General features: G+C 43.9%; 1 protein-coding gene across 1 annotated transcript; it reads right to left on the reverse strand.

Moving 5' to 3' along the window:
• Window positions 1–1088: 1088 nt before the first annotated feature.
• NANS (N-acetylneuraminate synthase) lies at window positions 1089–10571 on the reverse strand. Its single transcript, XM_055791321.1, has 6 exons — window positions 10391–10571; window positions 9144–9359; window positions 5646–5745; window positions 5253–5407; window positions 3934–4200; window positions 1089–2769 (listed from the first exon to the last, which is right to left on the reverse strand). Exons 1-6 carry the CDS (start codon window positions 10520–10522, stop codon window positions 2560–2562), a joined length of 1080 nt encoding a protein of 359 aa, XP_055647296.1. The 5' UTR covers window positions 10523–10571; the 3' UTR covers window positions 1089–2559.
• Between the last annotated feature and the right edge of the window lie 7174 nt (window positions 10572–17745).

Genomic DNA, 17745 nt, shown 5'->3' on the forward strand with positions numbered 1-17745 from the left:
AAGCCATTTTAACAATGAGATACATGAATTAAATATCTTGTCATATGAAAATTGTAACTGTGATGCTTTCAGATGGTAACAGATAAGTTCAAGAAAACCAACTGTAATTTCTAAAGTATATGCATTTTTCAATGGGGGAAGGTGATCTGCCTTTTATAAATTATGTTGATATAACATTTAAATTGCCATATATATTTCTGTACCTTTTTCAACTTGCAAAATGGAAAAAGTTCAGTTGAAAGAAGCATATTACAACTCAGATTTGAACCTGAATATTGCCGTCTTTTTTTATGAACTTCCTCCCCTCATCTGCCTGGGGAGGCTGCAGTTGTGTATGGTGATAGGTTTAATTTGGCTCAAGTTTCAAGTTCATATATTGCAGATTGTTATAATTGACAAGGTCAGATTTGGATAATAAATGCACCAAGTGAATTAGCTCATACTTGAGTATCATCTTGGAAGAATCAAAAATTGGCACTGACTGTTGGGAAGGTCCTTTCAAGTAAAGAGTAGGAGCTTCTGTAGCCACACTTATTAGCCATTACCTGGTCTTAACTTGCGACACAGCCTCTGTACTGGGCTTCTGGGTGGCCCTGTTCTTCCTGCACAAAGTGGAAGCATGAGAAACAGTTCTGTACCATCCCAAATAGAAGATGAAATACCTGAAGGACCCACAGGTGCAATAAAAACACTTGGTCAGTAGGGCACTTGTGTTTAATCTGGTTTTGTGTCCTGTTTGCACAGGCTCTTTAACTGCAGCTGGATAAAGGTGTGCCCACATAAAACTAGAAAGAGAAACTTGCAAGTTTCTGTATAGGTATAATTTATTTTTTTCCCATTACATTAATTAAAGTCCTGGAAACTTTTGGAACGTATGTCTACAGCAGCCACTACCAGCCCTGCTGCAGTGAAGAACCACTGCTACTTGAAGCAGGTCAGGTAATCTTACGGTGTTAAAATACTGAAGGCCCTGGAATCATCACTGGTGCTGCCAGAGGAAAGGTCTGACCGTAGGCTGAAACACAGTAACAATGGCTTGTTTTATAAGCTAAATTAATTTTTCAAATTTGAAATAAATAAAAAAATCCTTCAACAATTGAGTAGTTTTTTAATGTAAGGCAAGCACACTGCATCAGTCAGAGCTCACATACAGTCAAGCACATGATTCAAAGAATCTCTGCTTCCTATATATGTATCCTATATAAAGGCAGTTTCCTCAGAACTGCAGAAGGGTAAACATATTAAAAGTTAACAGCTCACAAATACAGAGACACCACCACCAAATTCAAAATACTTCACCAACTCAAGACAAAGAGGTAGCAAGTTCCCAATAACCGTCACTAGTAAATGATTCCACCACAGAAAAATGCAGAATTATAGCAAAGCAGTTTTAAGTTCTATGCTAACCAAGCTAATTGAGGGATGTTTGGTTTGCAGCTGCTGCCATATGGCTTCTTCCTGGACAAAGGGAAGAGCAGCAAGCTGACAGGAGTGGAATTGCATTTCTTGAAAAGCGAGAAGCTGTGATGCAAGAGCAGAACACACAAGAGGAGCACTGACAGTCACGCTGGAGCACAGTGATGTGATCTAGTCAAGCTGCCAGCCTTAGCTGCCTAAACCGCCAGTGTCGGGGGGTGGGGAGCAAATCCAATGTATTTTCTTGTTAGTACAGGAATAAGGCTGCTGAATATTCACAAGTATTTGGCCTCCTAACTGAGAGGTTGCGCCCAGGTACAAACAGGTACCCAAATGAATTGCAGAAGTGATTTAACATTCCAGGCATCACTCCGCTAACAACAGATGCTTTTGACATTTGTTTTTAAGCATTGGTTAAGTTTATTTCCACTGACCCATCCCAGATCTACTTTTCCTCCCTTAATCTTTCTCTTGACCCTTAAATGGGACCTTTCTACATATCCAGTTTGCTTCCTTTCTTGGTGCTGTCTCTTGGGAACTTAGCTTTCTCAAGCACCTCATTTTCCCCAGAGCGCAGACTCCTGCAACCCACTGCTTTATCTTGAGACTCCTTATCCTAAGGCTTTCATCTTGAGACAGATCCATCGGGTTGCATGTGTAGTCTTCTGTTCAGTGTATGTAAACTTTCACTCATCTGCATTCAACTGCAACTAGCATCCTGTTGGCGTAAGGGTAAGGAAAACAGCATAAAAGAGAGGAACATCAGAAGATATGGGGTTAGAACAGTTCAAAGGGCAGATAAAGTTATTGTGATTTACTGTATTATTAACAGAAAAGGGAAGCTGGAAAGCAGCAGACTGTGGTCTTAGGTTTGACAAAACTCCAAATTAATCTAGGTTAAGTGGAATGGAGAAAGGAGGAGCATGGTTATTTTCTAGACATAATTCTATACGGTTTCTAACAAAATTACTCTTCATCATTTAGATCCACTTGCCTCAGAACTTCCACTAATGAGAACCTGAAAATTCTAACCTGCTTGGATCTTCATAATTACACCTCTTCTAATCTACCATGCTGCTATACTTAAATATGTTGTGCAGTAGTGCAGTACTATATAATGAAAATGGAATGGAGTGCTTTGGTTTAGCACTTCACTTTCTTGAAATGATTTTCCACTGCTTCCTCAGTGATGGTTTCATCTTCTTCAATTTTGTTCTTAACCTTCTGGCCCACCAGATCAAAGATGGCTTCTGGGGGAAATCCCTTAGGCTCTCCCACCTTCACCGTCAGCATATCAAGTGTCAGTACTGCACCTTCAGGAATTGTCACTTTCGCCACAACAGACTTTCCCAGCTACAGTCAAGAAATGAAAAAAAAAAACAGAAAGTTTTGTCAAACACATTCCTAGGCTCAGTATACCAAAAAAGGCTAAAAAAGTATTCTGCGGTTAGTTGTGAACAGGTTGTGTGGAACTGCCCTCCCCATCAGTTCTTATTCCACATGAAGGTTGAGTTAGCCTGGAAACCTGGCCTGTAACTAGGCTGCTGGGAACATCCAGATCCTTTCTGAAATCAGATAATGGCTCCCTGAAATTTTTCTGAATCAGAATGGAGGGAATCTGATTAAGACTGACTAGTATTCTAACTTAGTGTAAAAGCAGCCCGTACACAGTCATAGAGACCTATTATTCCTATTTCTATTACCAAGTACTTTGTACTGCGTACTGGTGAGGCCACACCCTGAATTTTGTGTTCATTTGTGGGCCCCTCACTTCAGGAGGGACGTAGAGGTGCTGGAGCAACAAAGCTCATGAAGGGCCTAGAGAACTAGTCTTACGAGAAGTGGCTGAGCGAACTGGCGTTGTTTAGTCTGGCAAAAAAGTGGCTGAGGACCTTATCACTCTCCACAACTGCCTGAAAGGAGGTTGTAGTGACACGTGTGTCAGTCTCTTCTCCCAGGTAGCAAGTGATAGGACAAAAGGAAATGGTCTCAAGTTGCATGCGGGGAGGTTAAGATTGGGTATTAGGAAATATTTCTTCACTGAAAGGGTTGTTAAGCATGGGAACAAGCTGCCCAGTAAGATGGTTGAGTCACCATCCCTGGAGTTATTTAAGAAAAAATGTATAGATGTGGTGCTTAGGGACATGGTTTAGTGGTGGACTCTGCAGTGTTAGGTTAGTGGTTGGACTCAACTGCCAACCTAAATGATTCCATGATTCTACCCAACTTAGTTAATCACTGAATAATACATACAGAACTCCATTATACTCAAAATTGCCAACATTATGCTTTGCCAACAATGGCTACTGAGTGCCAGAATCAGCAGTTTATAGGAAATGACAGGTCTACACTTAACGTTGCAGTGGGCTAAGCATAAACACCACACATGCATTTTTGAGTGCAGAGGCAGAAATACTGCTGCAATAAACAATTAGCAAGCTATTTCTCTGAAGAGAGAGTTATTAGCTATAGGTCTAAGTAAGTTTCAGCTATGCATGAATCAAAAGCAACGGTTACCTTTTCATTGCAAGCCATTTCACAGGGCAGGAGTTGTTTGACTGGAGAGCCCATCGCTTTTTCCACAGTACGGATGGCTTTCACTAACTCTACCAGTTCATTTGGCTCCAGGGATGCTTGGTGGTCACTTCCTTTCCATGTTTTGTCAAGAGTCACATGGCGTTCCACTACTTTAGCACCCATAGCCACAGCTGCCACTGAAATGGCTATGCCAGTTTCATGCCCCGAATAGCCAATGGGGATATCGGGAAAAGCCGACTGATATGCCTTGAATCATGACAGAGTTGGTCTGAATTACCAAGGTAGCAATTTAAAAGACAAAGCAAATTTAACAGTGATAACTGCAATAAAAACCATGGACACTTACTGTGCATAAATAAAACAAGCAGCTGGTTATGCTAAGAATGAATTCTTTTCTATATTCAACAAGTCACACTACATTACGGACCGTCATGTTCTAAGAATTTCACTAGGATTATCAGTACTGACAAGGAAAAGGCGTTATGTTCTATTCTTCAACTTCTCTTACACTTTTCCTTTTAATTCAGTTGTACTCTTCAAGGTCTTCAAAGCCTACACACATCACTGTAAGTTACAGTAATAAGAGTAGTGCTCAATTTTCATCTAAGAACGCAGTGGACTGGTTAAACTTAACCTGTATCCAAAGCAGATTTCTTCAACCTTGTATTTAAAATTTGAACCAATCCTTTCAGCCATACATAAGGGACAGTGACCCAATCCCAAAAGCAATTAAATGCATGCATGTCCTGTTCCACTAAAAATAACATACTACGTGTGCGTAAAGCTAGGCAAGTGCTTGAACACTGGCCTGTCTGGGGAAATTTTCTTGCACCATTATCAGGCATATCCAAGTAATATTTTCAGTGAAGGAAACTGTACAAGGTCCTAATCCATTTTCTTCATTGCTCTGAAACTCACATGAAGCGTTTTTAACAAAGGTTTGTTCTAGCCCTCTATTTAGGATTACGTCCTTAATTAATGGTAACAGTCTACATACTTTTTCGTTGCACTAAAAATCACAGCGTTAACCTGTTAACCATGTATCATATTTTCCTCTGTTTAATTGTGAATGCTCCAGTAATATCCTTTATCATATTCCTCAAAGCTGGATTCTTCTAAAAGAGGATCCAATGGATAATTTTACTTCAACACTTGCATGAATTAGAGGAACATGATACATCTTCTAACTTCTCAGAAGCAAATTCCAGCATGCCTAAGATCTGGAAATACATCTCAACAGAAGTGCACAGCCCCTCTCTGGTACCCTACCCATGCCACATTCTGGGTTATTCACTGACCGATATAACACGGAGATTGACATCCTCTGGCTGAAGTGGGTATGCACTGGTGCACTGCAGGAAGCAAAAGTTTGGATTGATGGGCTTCACGATCTGATAGACCTGATGCATGGTATTCATTGACTGCATCCCACTGGAAATCACCATTGGGCGACCTAGCCATTAGAAAACATGCACATGTTTTGTCCTACATCTGTAACAAAGCTACACAAGATAAATTCTTGAGGTTAAACTAGACAAGAAAGCTGGGTGAACCTTTTATTCCCCAAGTCTGAGGGTGATTTTCTTCTAAAAGTACTGTGGAGTTTTTTCCAAAATCAACTAGAGGAAAGATCTAATAACTTACCTACACACAGCAATGTTTACCAAGATGGCTCAAAAGAAAATGCTTACCTTTCTTTGCAGTCTTTTCCAAATATGGAAAATTGTTTGTATCTCCTGATCCTACTTTGAAAAACGGAACATCTAGTTCATGTAGAAATTCCACTGCCATCTACAAGGAAAAGAAACCACTGCATTTTAACACACCAGTTCAGCTGTTATCAGAGTAGCACCATGCTGGCAAATATAGAACCCTTTAAAACAGCAAAGCCAAAGCTTAATTAAATAGGTTATATATATATATCAGAAATATTCTGCTCCTGAAATAATGCTTACTATTCAGAGGATATTAGTTTCTGACTTTCCTCCAGGTGAAGTATTACCTAGGTGCCTTCTTTTATACTTCTACTACAAAACCAGATTTTCCACAGGTTTTTGACTGTGATCCCTGTCCCAAGGCAGTCTCTTTGGTCTCCCAGCTGTAGCTGCTTAAAACAACTGTAGGTACAGCTTCTTAGTACAGGTGAGCTCCACTGCTCCTCTGACTTCAAAATGACCTTGCAGGCCACAGCATTCTTGTTTTCTTTTTTTGGCACTACCAGAGACAGCGACTACCTGCAGATGGGAGCTTGGCTGTTGAAGGGGAAAGGTACTGCATGCAACACAAAGAGTCTTCCCGCCACATACTTTCTGCAGTTCAGAAATACTAAACCACAAACAGTGTTTAAAACTGCAAGTAGTTTACCTGAGTAGATCTATCACTCTAAAAAACTGTCTGAGCACACTGAATAAGCACTTGTAAAAAAAAGTTAAGTGCCCCAAAAGGGAAATCCAAAATGCATGTGCTTCTGGGAGAGAGACTAGAAAATAAATATAAAATATGCCAAAAACTATAGAACAGCTTATTCAAATGTTAATTATACTTTTCCTTCTTCTAAAAAACGTGTATGCTATATTCAGAAATTATTGGAGGCTCCATGTAAATCAGTATTGCACCAGTAAGGGGCCTTTTGAAAATTAGTACTTTTAAGGGAGAAAATCCCAAACCTGTCACAGGCAAAAGATCCTGAAATCCTCCATTCACATCCAGGGGAAACAATGAAATAGTTACCTAGCTTTGTCCCCTTTCAACCACCCACGAACACTTATTACTTCAGCTCATTCTTTGTTGCAGTCACAGTTACTTAGTGCCAGAGAAAGAGCACTAACATCCAGAAGAGAATCACACCTTCTTCAGTCTAATTTTTATATTGTCATTATGATGCCGATTCAATTTCTTGTACCTAGGATGCATAACATCTCCTTTATATAGTTTATTCACTAAGACGCATTATGCATGAAGACAATGACGACACTATATTAAAAAGCCACGTATCTAATCTGAGGAGATTGTACAAAATTAAGTATGATGGATAAACCTCATAACTAAGACCACTCTTTATTAGGTAAATACGTCTTGAAAATTGGCAGCTTTTCTGTAAGAGAATTAAGGAACAGGAAGTAATCTCAAACAACAGGGACGACGTTAAAGGGAGTGGTTCAATGGGATCCTGTTTTGTCTCCAGTACACACCGGAACAGAGCAGATAAAGGAGTTACTCATAGCTTTTATATTTACTTCACACATCACTTCATCGATATCCTCACACAGTTAAACAAATAACCTCTTTGACATAACTGAAGTTCCAGAGATTATGTTCAATTTACAGAAGTTGATGTATTCGCAAGGACTTATTAACGTCAATTTATGTGATGATGCTTGCCAAAAGTTCCAAACCCGTGTCTTGCAGAAATGCCACCAGAAATCTTAGGAGCTCTGCAATGTAATTACTGTTCAAAAAAAAAAAAAAAAGCACAAACATGTACCAGTACTCAGTACTGTTACTTAGCTGATGAGGTCACACACAAAGGAGCACTGCATCTTGAGAAAAAGAGGGATCCCAGAGGTAGAAAGTGATCTTAGCTGCTGCATATGAAAGGTGTTTGGCATCGTACTATAGCCTTTAGAAGCTGGAGGTTTCAACATCGGAGTGTGATTTTTTCCCCCAAAAGGTATATGGGCATTTAAGATCCCAAAGAGAAGTCCCATATAGATCCCCTACAGAAGTCCAAGACTACTGGATTTAATTACTCCTCTTAAAAGAGTAGGTGGTGTTCAGCAGGTCTCCTAGTCATGAGGGCAACAATAAAAAAAAACATCATAACACCCTCTTTTCACATATCTATTTCTAAGCCCATGGCATCAGGCTGTTGCAATACATGCAAAACACATTTTTGTCTGTCAGATGTCTGAAGCAATCTTTTATGGCATTTGGTGCTCACACCACCTCAGCTGGCACACAGCAATTCAAGGATTTTGGTCCATAGGGACAGCAAGTTAATACAAACAGTAACAGTGGTCAGAGACTGGAAAAGACAGCATAAAAACATGGAAGAAATTTAATTTGCTTAGTCCAGAGAACATAAAACAGAAAAGAGATGTGATAACAGAGTTCAAATACACAGAGAGGAGAGACAAGAAAAGTACAAACTTCTATGTCAGATGAGGGAGAACAAATAATTATGAGAAAGGAGATTAAGCTGACACATCAAGAATTCTCTCTGATGGCAAGGAGAGTGAGGCACTGAACAAATCACCTTAAAACATTAAATACCCATTCTTGTCCCATCCTGGATAAGGCTACTTGCAGAAAGACAAGGACAAAGCTGTGCTTTGCCTTATGCAAGAGTGGCTAGCTTACTTCTGGAAGGCCTCTTTCAATTTGGTTATCTGTAATTTCTAGGCCACGAAGAAAAGTAAAACAGTCTGCAATCTGATCTATATTGAAATTTAACTGTCACCTGATCTTTCTAGTTTACACATTTCAATTGTACCTTGCATTTGGTAATAACTGTAACTATCATTATTTTGAGGTAGGCAACAAGCAACAGTTAAATCTGAGGCAGAACCGCAGCAGGTAAGCTTTATAGAGTTTACAGGCTGCTGAGCGACTGTTCAAGAGCCCACTGACAAAAATCAGTAAATGCTTTAGGAGTAACAGGGCAAGGTGGAGACCCTCTCCAAGAGATTAATAAAAGAAAAAGGAATATAAGCATTTCTGCTGCTTAAAAACACCAGCTGAGGTCTAGTAAATAGTGGGGTGGAGTGGGGGGGGGGGAAGAGGAAGGGATTAAGTTAAGAAAGGAATCAGGTTTAAATACAGAGGGAAGTTTGAAATGCTTGGAGACAATATACCAGGCACCACCAGATAGTGGTCAGATTGCTGTCCTGATCTGAACTCCCATGATTGTTCATTGTTCATAGAGTTCAACTGAGCCCTGATCTCTAACAGGATTTACTATGCATAAATATCTCAGCATAAGTGACAGGCCTTCTGAAACATTCAGCCATTTACTCAACCACTGTAGAGACACAAATGAACTGGCAGAAGCACAGTTACTCTAGTTTCCTCATTTACACTCAACATCCGCATGCGTTTACTCTTTTTCATGTAAGAACTGTCACACCTAAGTAATCACCAACAGATACAGCAGCTGGACTCTGCTTTTCATTTCAGTACAGTTCACATACCTCATCCATGCCAGAAGCTGTGAAGAAAATGCCAATTTCCTCTGCGTATTTCTTTAGCTCTCTATATTGGTCATGACTAAACTCTAAGTGGCGCTTGTGCTCCCCATAGGTCTTTCCCCAGGAGTGTTTAGAGGTATAGGGCCTTTCTAAGGCTTTCTTGTTGAATTTGTACTCCAGTTCACTCTTCTGGAACTTGGCACAGTCCGCTCCACATTCCTGCAAAACAAGCCGGTGCACACTGAGTGGAACTCCAAGTGAAACCACACTCATCCCAAGTTTGAACACCAGGACTGTGCAACCAATGGGCCCATTTGCAGTGGAGTTTTCACATTACCAAGAGAAGCAATCACAGGAATAGTACAGAGTGACAGAGGACCTGCACAGCCGTGAGCCCTTTCATTTCAAAATGCCTGTTACACTTGGTAAAGCAGCGATCTAGGAGATCATACTAAAACTACAAAAGTGAACCGCCTCTTAGCATGCACGCCACTTATTTGAAGAGCTGATTTCTGTGGCATTTTCCAAGCTCAGCTGTCATGCAGTAATTTTACAAGAAAACAAGTGACAGGACTCTGTAGAAGAGGGATTATGAATCCAAAAGTTGTACGAAGTGACAATTAACAGTGAAGTTACATCCTTGCTGAGCTATTTTGCCCTTACACCACAGTCACAGGCCAAGTGCATTACACCGTGACTTCTCCCTCTGGGAGGATATGCTGTTTGCTAACACTGGTATACCTGATGTATGTGGCAACGCATTTTAAAGCGGCGTGGCCGTCTTCTGGATGACACCAGCATTCCCTCAAACACACCCTGAACTGGGGGCTGGCGAGGGACGGCTCAGCACCCCGGCCTCAGCCCGCGGCCCCTCACCGGCCACACACCGGGTCCGCGGCCCCGAACGCCAGCACAAGGGGGTCGCCGACTGCGAGGCACGGCCCGAAGGCCACCAAGCAAGCAGCCGCCTCGCGGGCCCTCACCGCCACTGTCCCCACGTAGCTGCTTTAAAAATTCCGCCCCGTAAGTCACCCCGCGGCTGCCACCGGGCGGAGACTGGGCGGTGCGGCCCGACCGCGGTGTCCCCCGCGGGGAGGGGCCCCTCCCGCCTTGCGCCGGTGGCCTGGGGGCCTCCTCACTCGGGCGAACGGGCCCGCCACCCGGCGCGGAGCGAAACTCTGCGGGGGCCGGGGCCGGGGCAGCCCTGCCCGCCGCGGGGCCCCGCCGCGCCCCCGCCCAACCCGCGCCACCTTGGCCATGCAGATCATGCGCTTGGCGATCGCCAGGTCGCCCTGGTGGTTCTGCCCGATCTCCGCGATGATGAAGCACGGCTGCTCGCCGCCGATGCGACGCCCGGGGCACAGCTCGAACTCCCGCGACATGATGGCCGCCGCCGCCCCGCGACTGCGCCGCCGCTCCGCGGCCCGCGGGACGCCACCGCCCGCCCCGCCGCGAGCAGCCAATCCGCGCCTGGGGGCGGGGTCGCGCGCCACCGCCTTCCGCCCCGGGCGCCGCCGGGCGGGGCTGCCGGGGCCGCTACGCGCGGGGTGGCCGAGCGGCCCCGGCGGGAGGGGCGGACGCGGGGGCTGCGGGGCGCTTGGCTCCGTCGGGGGCTCCGCGGCCGCCGCCGCGCTCTGGGGCGAGCGAGGCCGGCGCTTGCGGGCGGTGCGCGGCAGGGGTCCGGCGCTGGCGGAGGTTTCCAGCTTGGCGCCCATGGCGCGCAGCTGCCGGCGCCCCCCACCCCGGCCCGGGCTGGGGCACGGAGCGTGTGTCCGCGCTGCGCGGGGCCGCCGGCCAGTAGCCAGTCCCGGTGCGCTGGCGGGGGCGTCCCCGGCCTGGCCACGGCAGCTCCTGTGCGGCGGCCGAGCGGGGCGCGGGAAGCCGTGCCGGGGCGGCCTGCGGCAACCGCTACTGACACAGAGGCTTTACGGGGAGCACTGGGTGCTGACAGCGCTTGCATGGTGACGCCAGGGGGTTACCCGGGCGCGCAGCAGCGCGGCGGGGCCGAGACACCGGAGCCGTCCCCGGGACGCTCCCGCGTGGCACCTACCGTGTGCCAGCGGGGCCCCGGCGAGTCACGCGTTACACCGGGCGGCGGCGCTGCCGGCGTTCCCGGTTGTTACCCAGTATGCCCTTTCAGCTTCATGCTTTTTATGACAGGGTGGGTTTCTTGGTTTTTGATTTGCAAAAAAAAAAAAAAAAAAAAAGGTTATTTTCCTGACGGAGAGGGATGTTGATTATATTAACACGGTCAGGATTTGCGTAGATGCTGGATATACTCGGATGGACGTGCCCTTAGCAGAGGCTGCTGAATATATTTACCCCCAAACTTACTACAAACGGTTCTTCATCTAATCTTATTGTTGTCTTTCCTTGCATAGAAGTGAACCTTGTGGAAACTTGGATTTCTGTTCAGTGAGAAATGCCAGAGCTTTGCACATTTTCAGGGAGGTGCACAGCAAAAGTATTTTAACGTTTTCAATTCGAATTACTTGAATGGATCAGAACGTTCTGACTGACTGCATTCTGATTTTGCCTTAAAATATACAGATAAGTAAAGTAAGACTACTTGTAATATAAAAATATTTTAACCGCATAAAACATAAACGCACAACTAACAACAATCAAATGGAGTATGGCGGTAAAAAATTCTTAATTCCTTTTCCCTTGAAGCAAAATTGACTCAAAATGGGATATATTGCTGTGGTTTCAATTAAACACTATTGTACCATAGAAAAAGTTTGTTACAACCATGTTAAGTAATGCTGCCCATATAGCCCTTCTTTCCACTCAAACTTTTGCTTTCCTTTTTTTGTTTTTTCCATGGTAAAACACTTTATACCCTTTGAACAGTGGTTTACGATTATGTTTCGTCACGCTTAATTCTCATTCGCCCTTACGAGACTCGTCTCCATCTTTTTTTGCTTCCCCCACCCCCAATCTGGCATGTTCTGTGCGAGGGGGCTTTCTTTGCTCGGGGGTGGAGCTTTTGGTATGCTAATTAGGATAGTTCAGACATGCTGTCATTAACCATTTGGTTCTCCTTGAGAAAAAAGCAACCAGTTCTCTAGAAACAGGCGAATTTGGAGGCTGTTTCATAGCCAGGAAAGTTTCATGATAACTGAACCTGTATTAGCCATTTCTACGGATCAATTACATTGACTACAGTCATAGGTGGATACAAACGCAGGCATAGCTTATTTAGGGGTGCCAAACCACAGTTACAAAAAGAGATCCGAGTAAAATACAGTTTCTACAAAAATGGTTACATTTTATGTAATGGATAATACATATTTTATATGTTTTTGAACAGTTTCTAGAGAGAGAATAAAAAGAAGTATTTTGCAGCTATTACTAATATACCCCACAATGGACCATAATAATATAATTTCAGGAATTATATAGGGTTAAAAGCCATGCCACAGTCTGTTGGATTTTAAAACTGCAAAAATTAACTATTAAAACACCTCACACTCGTTATTGGCTATGCCAAACAATTTGTGTCACCTTAATACAAAATGCATATAAATGCTGAGAATAATTATAATTAAATTTCCCCTGAAAGTTAGCTGATTGAAAAAGCAGTTCATTAAGAAAGTATTTCTTAATGGTATTATTTGAAGCAAGTCTCTAATGTGCTACATCTTGCTGAGTTTTGGTCTGCATTCTGAGGTACTACACTTGCCTATGAGACACCTCTCCAACTAAACAATATGGCTTGCAGCCCAAAGACCCAGCTTGTTCTTTGAAGTTCGTTAAGTGCTCTACATTCTTCCTACACAATGCTTACCACCAGCTCCAGAGAACAGACACGCCCTTCTTCCTTGGGGCAAGTTTCTTGTTCAACCATCAGGTGACAAGTAGGAAAAAGATGCCTCCAGAACAATTAACTCCTGGATAATTTTACAATGACAGAACATCGTTTTGCCTATCATAGTTCAAAAGTATAGAAGACTGAGCCCCTGTGCTTTTCTTTATCCAGTAATAGTAGAATTGGAGATAAAAGAATACAGAGCTATTGTAGAATCACAGAATAGTCAGTGCTGGAAGGGACCTGGAGAACATCTGCTCCAAACCCCAGCTAAAGCAGGTTCATCTAGAGCAGTTGCACAGAGTTGCATCCAGGCAGGTTTTGAATGTCTCCAGAGAAGGAGACTCCAAAACCTCTCTGGGCAGCCTGTTCCAGTGCTCTGTCACCCTCAAACAAGTTTTTTGTCATACTCAGATGGAACTTGCCGTGTTGCAGTTTGTGCCTGTTGCCTCTTGTCCTGTCGCTGGGAACTGAAAATAGCCTGCTCCCATCCTCTAGACACTCCCCCTTAAGATATTTCCATGTTGATAAGATCAGTCTTCTTTCCTCCAGGCTAAACAGGCCCAGCTGTCTCAGCCTTCCCTCATAAGGCAGATGTTCCAGTCCTCTCATCTTCACAGCCCTCTGCCAGACCCTTCCCAGTAGTTCCCTGTCTCTCTCGAGCTAGGGAGCCCAGCACTGGACACAACACTCAAGATATTGTCTCACCAGGGCAGAGCAGAGGGGGACGATCACCTCCCTCCATCTGTTGGCCACAGTGCTTCTAATGTACCCTAGGGTCCCATTGGCCTTGGCCACCAGGGCACATCACTGTCTCATGGGCAACTTGCTGTCCACCAGGACTCCCAGGTCCTTCTCCACAGAGCTGCCTCCCAGCAGGTCACCCCCAGCCTGTGCTGGTGCCTGGGGCTGTCCCTCCCCAGGGGCAGGACCCTGCGCTTGCCTTTGTTGAGCTCCATGAGGTCCCTCTCCGCCCAGGTCTCTGGCCTGTCCAGGTCTCGCTGAATGGCAGCGCAGCCTCTGGTGCATCAGCCGCTCCTCCCAGTTCTGCATCATCAGCAACGTGCTGAGGGGACACCCTGCCCCTTCACCCAGCTCATTGATGAGTAAGCTGGACAGGACTGGAGCCAGTACTGACCCCTGGGGTACACCATCAGCTACAGGCCTCCAGCTGGACTCTGTGCCATTGATCACAACCTTCAGCTCTGCCATCAGCCAGTTCTTAGTCCACCTCACTGCCCACTATACATATATAATGTAAAGTACAAAAGCAAGAAACGAATAGTAAAAGTACAGAAGCTGTGGAACAGTGAGAGAACTATTCCAACTCAGGCAGTTTTACAGTACCTACCGTTTACTTCATAATGAGGGTATGGCCACACCAATTCCAAAATTGTATTCTGTGAAACTCTGATGTCTAAACCCCTTGTTCTGTTGGATGTTTGTCTTTTATTTCAGTGAGAAAGCCATCTCATGCTGAGGATTTTATGGATATATTTGTGCATAATAATGAAAAGTATACTTTGAATAGAACAGAAAATTAGAATAAAATAGAACATTGAATATAATAGAATAGAACAGAACAGTTCCAGCTGGAAGGGACCTACAACAATCATCTAGTCCAAGTGCCTGACCACTTCAGGGCTGATCAGAATGTGACAGTTGTCACACTAGCCAAATTGAATTTACACGCAGTAATGCTTTATTCAGGAATTACACAGCTTGAGACAAGTGTGTGTAGTTTATGCACTCCAACACAAACAGATTTTCCTGGAGCTTCACTGGCATGATAAAAGACCTTTGACAAGTCATGGTCCTTGAAGCAGGTAATGTGGTTGCATCTTTGACATAGTTTATAGGAAGAGAATTCCATGAGGATCCAGTGATGATGACCATTTGCCAGCAGCAATTACTTTCAAATATCAATTTCTAGTCAATCAATTGACAAAATGTTTGAGTTTCTCAGTGGATTTTAAGTCTTTGGTCTCCTTTCCTTGGCCTATATGCTGTGCAACGCTGGTGGGTGTTAGCTTCCCCTGGCAACACCATTTTCTTACCCTGTTGTCTGATTACTTCTTTGACCCTTTTGTCATGTCTAAAGCAGCGTTCCCAGCTTTTAAGGTTACAATTCTTCAATAACCAGAGACTTAAACTAGCCATATTTCTGTCAGTTACTCAAAGGTACTTGTCAGCATTGCAAAGCAGTACAAAGTAGCATTCTAGCAGATGCCTCCCTTGTTCTGCATCTTTAGAGTCCTAAGTGCCCGTTCAAAATCCTAATATTTCCTGGGAAAAGTAACATACTTTGATAGATAACTCAGCAAACAGAAGACAGGATTTATTTCCTGCTAGCAGTTACCTAATAAATTTACTTCCCTGGGAGGCCAGCATGCACAGCCCCTGCCAACGCTGTGCCAGATCTTGTTCTTGTCAGTGTTCAGCCTGTGCTCCCAGCTGTGGGGCACTACTGGCTTTCTCTGACACGCTACACATAGCTCTAGTTATTTTACTCCAGACTGTTGAGAAAGGAGGTTCATCAGAAGTGAGCCTAATTTTATTTTTCTTCTACCTCTTGTTTGGCCTGTTCCATGTTCTCATGCTTGAACTTCACAAATAGCCCTAGCTGATAGACTGTTTTCCCCTCAGTGCTGCAATACCTGTAAACCACAGTGTCCTGCTCTAGCAGCTGTATTTTATGACAGCATGCATCTCACCATAACAACTGGTGTTTGAAAGCTCATACTATCATCTGTTATCTTGGACTTGCAAGACTAAATGACAGGAGATGTAGTTCACAGAAAAGAAACAATGCTATTAAAATAATATGGAGGAACTGCTGGAAAAAGCGATATAGTTCCATGAAAGCTCACAGTTCTGGTTTTATCCTCAGGCCCTTTGTGGAGAAAAGCTGCCCGTTCTACATGCTCATAGGCTACATGTGTGAGGTTAAAGAGGCGGTGAACAGCACCTATGCAGGGACCTGTGGGTACTTCAGAACTCATGCTCAGCCCACCAGAAGGGTGGCAGGCTTCTCAAAGAGGATGACCTTCATGTACAGAATGAGAACGAGGTTTCCCTGGCCCTGGTCTAGTAAGGGCAATTCAGGAAAGAAGGAAGATAAACATATTATGTCACAGCACTCTCAAAACTAGCCAGCTGTAACAAGGTCTCTTACCATCACGTACCAGGTTAACTTCAATAAGTAGCTAGCACACCTTGCCCTGGCACAGCCACCAATCCCCCACAAGGTCTCAAAGGTCCATCTACTCTTCGTGCTGTTTCTTCATACTCTTAAGGCCAATCCCTCTGCTTCTTGAAGGTCTCTTTTCATTGGCTGCTCCCCCTCCATACAGACCTTAGAGCTATTTAACTACTTAGCAGGAACCAGCCACTGCTGCATCTTATCCAAATCAGCCAACCCACCACCCCTGAAGCTACCCCACAGCTGTATATTGTCAATGTTAATTAACCCACCTTCATTCCTCTACAATTCCCGCCCCCCTTTTTTTTTTTATTTTTCTTTTCCTTCTTAACATTTCATACCTTATGTTTTTAACAATCATCACAACCTTTTTACAAATAAACTTTTCATACAGTCCGGACAACTTGTCCCTGAACTCCTTTTTTCTTCTTAACATTTCATGCCTTATGTATTTAACAATCATCACAACTTTTTCACAAATAAATTTCTCAGTCCAGACAATTTGTCCCTGAACTCATACACATATTTCTTCTTTGCTTTTCATCTTCTGTGGGCTGATCACCTTTCTTCTCATCTGCTTTCTTGACATCTGAGATTTTGTTTTCTTCAGAGGGGGGTTCTGATGAGCTTATAGTACCTCGTCCTTTCACCTCTTGGGTCACACTGGACAGTAACCTGAGTGAGCCTGCAGCAGCAGCAGATCTAAAATACAGCACTAACACATCATTCTGTGTCCTGAAAAACTTCTTAACATCCTTGTGGTCGCCCATTTCTTCTACAAGTGGAGACACCTCAACAAGCACATAAACCCTGGCAAGAATAATATTACAATATGATGTTTGCTTATGCCCGTTTGCCTGGGGTCCCAACCAATGCACTGGTGGCTACCAGCCACGGCATGCTGATATGAGCTCAGCAGTCATTTTGGTCCTCTGGCTCAGATGGAAATGATTTTTTCTTCAGGAAACAATGATGTGCTCAAAGACTGCTTTCCTTTCCAGAGGAATTAATGACTCTGTAATGATTTCAGAGGCCAGAAAGAGGGAGTAAGGTTTAATTATGAGAGGTTTGCTTATACTTTTGTGCTTCTGTGTTTTGCTTACATATGGCTGCAACTGACAGAGATGCTATGTAAAGCAGCTGCTCCTAGTGCAACATCAGCAGTAAGTGCCACTGGAGGAGTAACAGACCAGGTCACTGCCTCAGACAATTCAGAGGCATGACAGGAAACAATTGTCTATAGGTTTGGTCTTCCACATCATGATGACCTGTGGAGGAGTAGTGTACTCCCTTGGGATTGTGCTGATGAACAGAAATAGGTCTCAAACAGTTGCAAGTATGGTGATGGGAGGAAAGAGAACTGGACTGTGGGAAAATAAGCAATCCTGTGGATACTACTGTCTTGACCTCCAAGGGAAAAAAAGTCAATTTATATTGTGACAAGGCAGGTGAATGGGTGCTTCCTATATGTTCAGATGACACATTATTGAGGAAGTGGTGCAATGCCTTACCTTCTGTATTGAATTAAACCATAAACCTGTTGCTGTCTTTTCCACAGGAAAACATCCTGAGCGTGCACAGCTCCAAAAAAA

This window comes from Falco peregrinus, chromosome Z (genome assembly GCF_023634155.1).
Source record: "Falco peregrinus isolate bFalPer1 chromosome Z, bFalPer1.pri, whole genome shotgun sequence".
NCBI lineage: Eukaryota > Metazoa > Chordata > Aves > Falconiformes > Falconidae > Falco > Falco peregrinus.